Here is a 7,817-nt window from a genome sequence, read left to right as displayed (position 1 = left end):
CACTGCTGTGCCCGGGTTCCATCCCAGGGCCAGGAATTTCTGTATGCCTCAGGTGTGGCCAAAACCCCTAAAAGTTCCATTTCCCTACTCCTTGCCCTCATTTTCCATTCCAGCCGCAGCTCCTGGCTTGAGCTCCCATCCCCTCCCCTCCCCGCCTCCATCCCCTCCCCGCCTCCATTCCTCCCATCACCCCATACTCCTCCCTTTCCCCCCTGCCCCCATTCTGGGAGCGCTCCCACTTTGAGTAGCGCCAGCGGAAAGTCTAAAGGGTCTGCGTCGGAGAGGCGGGGCCAGAGGCGGGCGGGGCGGGGCCTATCTCGACCCCACCCCGCGTCCTCCTTCCTGGCGCGGGCGGGGGCTGCTAGCCCAGGGGCACGCCTTGGACCAGGTCGCGGGTTCCCTGGCCATGCCCAGCGGGCCGAGGGAAAGGCTCCGACGGGGCTGCCCGGGTCCTGGCGCACGTCTGCGGACCGACCCTGGGCATGAAAAGGTCACAGCCGCCAGGGCTGCGTCTCCGACGGTGGCCACCCTAGGTGTGCCGATCCCGAGAAGCCGGGACCCCGGGTAACCGGCTGCTCAGCGAAGCCTGCCCCCTCCTCGAGTCCGACGGCAGGGCTTCCCGGTCCTGGGAACCCTGTCTGGGCGCTGCTGACCCATCTCTCTTGTCGGATGTCAGAGGGGCTAATGTGGTTTCCAAAACTGGGAGAGAGGACGAAAGGAAGAGCCTGCGCTCTGTACTTGCTTCAAGGAGACGCAAGAATCAGAGAACTGGCCCCCGCCCAAGACTGTAAGTGATGGTCCAAGGATGGGGTGTACCTGTGGGAACTTTGTGTTGCCTGAAGAGGACCCTGGTTTCAGGACTGGGGTCACACAGTACAGGTGAGAAAAGGTTTTGTTTTCCGATCACAGCTAGGGGCAGACCTTCTACTGAGGGCTCTCACACAAGCAAAAAGTACCATCCCTGCTCTTGAAGGAGAACCACAGAAAGGATATCCTTGCTTTATTTTGAACTTGGGGAAAATGTCAGATAAAATGGATGTGTCTGTCTGTCTAGGCAGTCACCTAGATGTGACATCTTTCCATGGCCCTTAAGTAATGGTGAAAAAAATCTTGCTTCTGGGTTTGCAGCTCTTTAGGGCATTGGGCCTTCACCTGGGCAATGAGACTGCTGTGGGCATCATTGAGGACACACCAGCTACAACGAAATTATGATATTTGTTGAGCATGTACTATGTGCCGTGTGTGATTCTAAGTGAATTACATATATTGCTTAATACAAAGTGCTATTCTGGTTCCTTGGATGCATTATTATTTAGTTTTGACAAGTTTATGAAGTAGCTGCTATCATTAGCCCCATTTTACAGGTGAGCAAACCGAAACACGGTTTTTCAGTAGATAGGTGGCCCCATTCTCCAGCTGCTTTGAGTATAGGCTGCCAACAGCTCCCAGCTGCACGTTCTCTCAGCAGGTGCCCTGGCTGATGGGCGCAGCCTCACCAGGAACTGCCAAGGTGGTCATACCCCAAGAGGCCTTCAGGTGTGGTTGGTAGCGAAGGAGGGGCCTCTTTGCCTCAGGTGGAACAGCTTTGCAGTGGCAGTCATGCTCTGTGGCTGCCCGTGGGATCAGGCTGAGGTGAGTATAGGCTTATTCCTGTAAACCACCCCACAAACAAATTAATGCAAGTATGCATTCCTCCCCAAAGTTTCTTAAGCCCCTTTCTGGCTCCAGGCAACTGCTGCTTTTTGTTTTAGTAACAGAAGGTTGAAAAAGACCTTAGTGTTCAAGGGCTTCAGCTGTGCAGTAGCTGGGCCTGAGCATAAGGCGTGTGGCAGTTTCCACGGGATAAGAGCAGGAGGGAAGGTGACGTAACTGGGCCAGGCTGCCATCTGCATAGGACAGGAGATGGACACAAAGCTGGATGTGAATGACAGCTGTGGCATCCAAGGCCTAGGTTCCATGGCCCATGGCAAATTCTGTTGAGATTCAGGCAATCTTTGGGATTGGGACAACCTGGGGTTTTGTTAGGGTTAAAGGAAGCCCTGCGAGGGAGTGATGCCAACCTCGAAATGCACAACAGAAATAAAACATAACAAAACTCTCCACCCAAACTCAGAGCTCAGGCTGGCACTCGAAAAGGAGTCAGCTGGGCATGCACCCATCACGTTCATGGTCCTCTTGGTTCTTTATTGGTCACTCCTGGCCACAGGATACACCCTTTCCTGTTTTAACCCTTTGGCCCCAGTTGCTGCTTCCTAGTCCCACCCAGACACATTTAGATGTTGGGAGGCACCACACTGCAGGTTCTGGCGAGAGCAGCAGGGAGATACCTAGGGAGAGGCCGAATTCTCCATCGTCTGGTGTTCAATAACTAGTTTTCTCATCTTTGCTAATGCCTGGAAATCCTCTTCATTGGCTCAGAGATCAAGGCAAACACAGTTCCCAGCGAGCTCCTTTCTCCCTTGTTTCTTTGCTCCCTTCTGGAGGATTCTCAGGGCACAACTTGGTCTCCATGGTCTAGATCATTGCTGAGCAATAGAAATAGAATATAAGCCATAAATATGAGCCACACACATCAACTCCCAGCGGCCACAGTTTTAAAAAGTGGCAGGGTTGAGGGGTGAGGAAACAAACAGGTGAAATTACTTTTTAAGAATATGTTTTTAAGGAGTTCCCACTGTGGCACAGTGGGTTAAGAATTTGACTGAAGTGGTTTGGGTCACTGTGGAGGTGTGGGTTCAGTCCCAGCCTGGTGCAGTGGGTTAAAGGACCCAGTGTTGCTGCAGTTGTGAAGGTGGAAGCTGTGACCCAGATTCAATCTGTGGCCCAGAAACAGATGTAGCCATAAAAAGAATAAAAATAAAAACAATATGTTTTCATCTCAGTGACTCTAAAATATGGTCATTTCAACAGATAATCTGTATAAAAATTATAAGAATTTTGTATTCTGTTTTATGCTAACTCTTTGAAATCCAGTGAATATTTTACTTCCAGCCCATCTCAGTTTGTATGAGCTGTATTTACATACTGAACAGGGCAAGTCTAGATATAGTATCATGGCCTGGATCCAAAATTAAGCATCCTACGGGGAAGAGAGGAAGAATATTAGTTTTCTTTTGGACACACTGAGTTTGGGGTACTAGTAAGCATTCCTGTGAACAGTAAGCTTTAGGAAATGCGATAAATGATAAGCAATAAGCTTTTGGAAATAAAATTCTAGAACAGCAAGACAGCATCTTTCAACTTCATTTGTCAGAGCAGCATATACCGCCTCCTCAGTAAAGTTCTCAATTTCACCTTTTTTCTTTCTTTCTTTCTTCTTCTTCTTCTTTTTTTTTTTTTTTTTTTTTTGTCTTTTATTTAGGACCACACCCGTGGCATATAGAAGTTCCCAGGTTAGGAGTTGAATTGGAGCTGCAGCTCCCTGGCCTACACCACAGCCACAGCAACATGGAATCTGAGCTGTGTCTGTGACTTACATCACAGCTCACAGCACTGCTGGATCCTTAACTCACTGAGCGAGAACAGTGGGTGGATTGAACCCACATCCTCATGGACACTAGTTGGATTTGTTACCCCTGAGCCACGATGGGAACTCATCTTGTTTCCTGAAGCCATGCCTTAGGGTTTTTCCCCAGCTCCTAACTTGCCTGTTAAACTGTGTACATCCTACTGCAGTGGGTTGAGCTCTACATTAGCTGGTTTTCCTGCACATTTTCTCTATCACATAAGCATTATCATTTACATTTTCCTCTATATTTATCTCGTCTCTCCTTCAGGTACTTGAAAAGAGTTGAGCAGAAGAATGGGCACTATTTTACTTGAACATAAAGAACCATTCAGCAAATGAACTCTTATTCAACATGAGCAATTACTCTAAATATAACTTATTTAGTGTTTTTAACTGCATCTTCATTAATAGCTGTCTATTTTTAAGAATAGCAAAACCTGGAGTTCTCTTGTGGTACAGTGGGTTAAGGATCTGGTGTTGTCACTGCAGCAGCTCGGTGAGGGTCTGTCCCTGACCAGGGAACCTAGGCATGCTGTGGGTGTAGCCAAAAAAAAAAGAAAAGAAAAAAAAAAAAAGAAAAGAAAAAAAAAAAAAGAATAACAAACCTGTACTATCTTAAAGTTTTTTTTCCAGTTGTAAAAGTGATGAATAGTGATATCACTTTAGTTAAAGTTTAAAAAATAAGGATGATAGTACTCAGTATTTTGAAGATATGCAGAAGTGGACACTTTCAGCTGTTGGTGATGGGAATGTAAATTTCTTCAGAGATTGTGTAGGGCATTTGGCAATATTTATTACAATCCAAAATGTATATACCTTTATCTCTGCAATTCCAGTTTTAGAAATATATGCCAGGGGAATAATTGGATAAGTGCACAAATTTGTATGGGCGAACGTTGATCCTATTATGGTGTTTTTTTTTTAAAAAGGAAACAACTAATATTTCAGCAGTACTTTATTGGGCATCACAGTAGGCATGGGGCCCACAGTCAGTCAGACATAGACTGTCCCTTATGGTTGAGAAAAGAAGGCAGTTGGCTGACATTTGCTGAGTGCAGAGCCCAGGGTATAGAGTATGGCTGGAGTGCCCCTGAGGGAGCTGAACTCGGCCTTAAGGAGGAAATGAAAGCTTTCTAAGGAAGTGATGTCTAAACTGGGTGCTGAGGTGTAACTGATAAATCATATAATGGAGTAGGATGCAGCTATTAAAAATCACTGTGTACATGTAGAAAGTAAATGGTATACCATTGAAGAAAAAAATTGAGCCACAAAATAGAATAATTTTATCTTTATGAAATGATGTATATTTCTTTCTGCATGCAGATATGTACATTTGTGACTACTTATTCACACACCCACACAGAAACACAGGAGAGACACCAAGACGGCTCTAGAATGCATCCAAGTATAACTCTGGTGGGCAGAATTTCAATAGAAATTTTAAATTTAAATATTCTCACCATCAGAAAAAATTACAGCTATTTTTAAAAATTTGAAATAAAAGTAATACAGGTTAAGTGTAGGAAATTATAGAAAGATTAAAAAGAAGCAAAAAAATGACCAAAAATGCCATCTCCAAGATGACAGATGATCGTTTGTGACATTTTGGTGGATTTTCCTCCATTTTTTTATATGCATATGTATGTATTCACTCTTTTCATAATGATATGTGTTTTATAGGCTAGTTCTAAATTTTAATATATTCAATATCAAAAATAATTTGTTTGTTTATATATGCAGTCTATCACAGGGTAAAAGTTAATTCCCAAATTACAGTTTCTTATGCCTAATAGAGTACCTAATAGAGTATTCTTATATATCTTTGGGGAATATATTGACATAAAATAAAACCTTCACTTTCTTCTGCCTGCCTGCTTTTCTTTCTGCCTTCTTCCCTCCCTCCCTCTTTCTCTTTTTTTTTCTTTCTGCACCTTAGGCAGAAAGAAGCTCCCAGGCTAGGGACTGAATCAGAGCCACAGCTGTGACCTGTGCTGTAGCAACACCAGATCTTTTTACCCACTGCACCAGCCCAGGGATTGAACCTATGCCTCTGAAACAACCTGAGCCATTGCAGTCGGATTCTTAAACTTTGCACCACAGTGGGAATTCCTACTTTCTTTTAAAAATTTGGTATAATTAAATTGTTTTATGTTAATCCTATCAGTAATAATTTTCTTCTGGTTGCTGGCATTCATATGCAGAGATTATAGGGTAAAAGTTCATTTTTCATGAGCACACGTGAATTCTCTTAGTAGATCCTGTTAGAACAGGGCCATCTGTGCTGGAGCGCTGATGTGCTTCACTCTGTTCCCAGCACAGGCATGAGGGGTAGTGGAGCACGGGGCCTTGACTCAGGGATTACGTGTTGTGTCTCTGTTGTACTGCTTGGGTAGACTGTGGCAGTGCTGTCACTCATCCCTTTTTTAAAAAGAGCTACTAAAAACCAGAAGAATTAAGTCAGTGTATTCCCTGTGTCAGGCATAGGCATGTTAAATAGCTAGAGAGTTTCTTCCTTACATAGGAAGTGAAAAAATGCAAACTGCTTTCATGAGTTAATGCGAGTAAAGTACTTGCAATGGTGCCTGCTACATAATAAATGCTCAATGAACTGTTGTTATTACTGCTCATAAGAACAAACTAGCTATTAGAATAAGTCCAGAGTATCTTACTTATTCAGTAAGTAAAATTCAGATTTTCAGTGTTGGCTGTAGGACGTGAAGAGTAAATTGATATCAAGATTTGGCTGGAGGTCATCCTTTTTCATGTTGATGCCCAAAACCTGAACTAAAAAGTTGGTGGATTGGGATAAATAAACACTGAACTGAGTTGTATTTCACAGTAGAGGCTAACCCTCAGTCAGTAACACTGTTTTGAAGCTGACTCCCCTAGATAAAAAAAAAAAACAAATCCTCTTGACCCTTTTGTGTGGGTTCATGGAGTCTGTTTGTTGAATTTGATCTCTAGTCAGCTGAGTTGACCTGAGAGTAAAAGCTACATTCACAGGGTGACTTTTAACAAGAAATATCACCTCCTCATACAAACATCTGTCAATTTGCTGTCATGATCCTGTTGTCTCAGTTCTCATAGACTTGTCTATAACAGGACTTGGTACCTCAGTTGTTTTAAGTAACTCTTAAAGTATTTGGGACAAAGTTTATCTTCAGAGTTAGAAGTGAATATTACATAAACATTAACACTATGTTACCCAGGCCATACATCCTTTCCAGAATTTTAGAAGAAGCTGTGTCCATGAGGGCAGGTAGGATGTATTCAGTGTAAATACAATTTATTTTACAGAGCAAAGCTTTCGAAAGGCAGAAAACATTTTTGTTCATTCAACCTAAGCAAAGAAGCCAAGAAAATCTCAGAGAGGCAAATAAATTTTTGTTTCTAATATGTATTATTCAAGTGTTATTACTAATGCTTTTATTCTATTAAGCAAATACAGGTTAACACTCTAAAAACATCATGCCAAATTATTTTTCTTGTATTTCTACTCTCCTGATCCTTGCCTTAATTTTAAGTCTTTAGAAAACAGAAAGGGGGAGTTCTCGTGGTGATGCAGTGGAGATGAATCCAGCTAATGTCCATGAGGATTCGGGTTTGACCCCTGGCCTGGCTCAGTGGGTTAAGGATCCAGCACTGCCAAGAGCTGTGGTGTAGGTCACAGATGCAGCTCAGATCTGGCATGGCAGTGGCTGTGGTATAGGTCGGCAGCTGCAGCTCTGTCTGATTCAATTCCTGGCCTGGGAAATTCCACATGCCTCAGGGTTGGCTGAGGAAGGAGAAGGAGAAGAAAACAGAATGGGATTAAGTAAAGATGGTTGTACTATTTTTTGTACAAAATTTTCTCTTGGTCAACTTAAGCAATCTTTATTTCGTATATTAATGAAATAGTATTCATAGAGTTCCTACAGTGTGTCGTGTTTGAAGTATGTGCTCAACAAATATTTGATTTTAAATATAAATTTATTTATGCCTATTAAAAAAATTTTTTTTATAATTTTAGTTTACTAATCTTTGAATGAACTTCAAAGTGATCCATTATGTAGGTATGAATTTCTGTCTCCAAGAGATCAGATGGACTTTCTTTACTTTCATTAAAATTTTAATATATTTAGGTAAATTGGATTTATAGTTGTTGTTTTTTAGCCTCTAAAGGAGGTTTTGTAAACCATCCATAAAGTAAAAAGAGGTATTGATTTTTAAACATTTTAAGATACGAAGCATTTCAGAGTGTCCTAAAAACTAAAATGCTATATTACAAGTGTTCATTATCTTTGGCCTCAGACATTTCTAAAACTCACTG

At 42.5% G+C, this 7,817-nt stretch overlaps 1 protein-coding gene across 3 annotated transcripts in view; it reads left to right on the top strand.

Annotated features, from left to right (window-relative positions):
- Nucleotides 1-349: 349 nt before the first annotated feature.
- LOC102165777 (uncharacterized) overlaps nucleotides 350-7,817 on the top strand; it is a 56,002-nt gene continuing 48,534 nt past the window's right edge. For 2 of the 3 annotated variants that reach the window (XM_084972294.1, XM_084972293.1), the window contains exons 1-2: nucleotides 354-787; nucleotides 1,469-1,632. In XM_084972294.1, the coding sequence (XP_084828420.1) occupies nucleotides 670-787; nucleotides 1,469-1,632 (282 nt within the window). In that variant the 5' untranslated portion in view covers nucleotides 354-669. Of the gene's footprint in view, nucleotides 880-1,468; nucleotides 1,633-7,817 lie in introns of all 3 variants that reach the window. The other variant, XR_014812546.1, reaches the window with a different exon arrangement.

The sequence above is a fragment of the Sus scrofa genome, chromosome 8, assembly GCF_054392235.1.
Source record: "Sus scrofa isolate SSC_HxYL_T2T_F1_AM1 chromosome 8, Sscrofa_HxYL_maternal_Yorkshire_Landrace_v2.0, whole genome shotgun sequence".
Taxonomy (NCBI): Eukaryota; Metazoa; Chordata; class Mammalia; order Artiodactyla; family Suidae; genus Sus; species Sus scrofa.
This window is presented reverse-complemented; position numbering and strand designations above follow the sequence as displayed.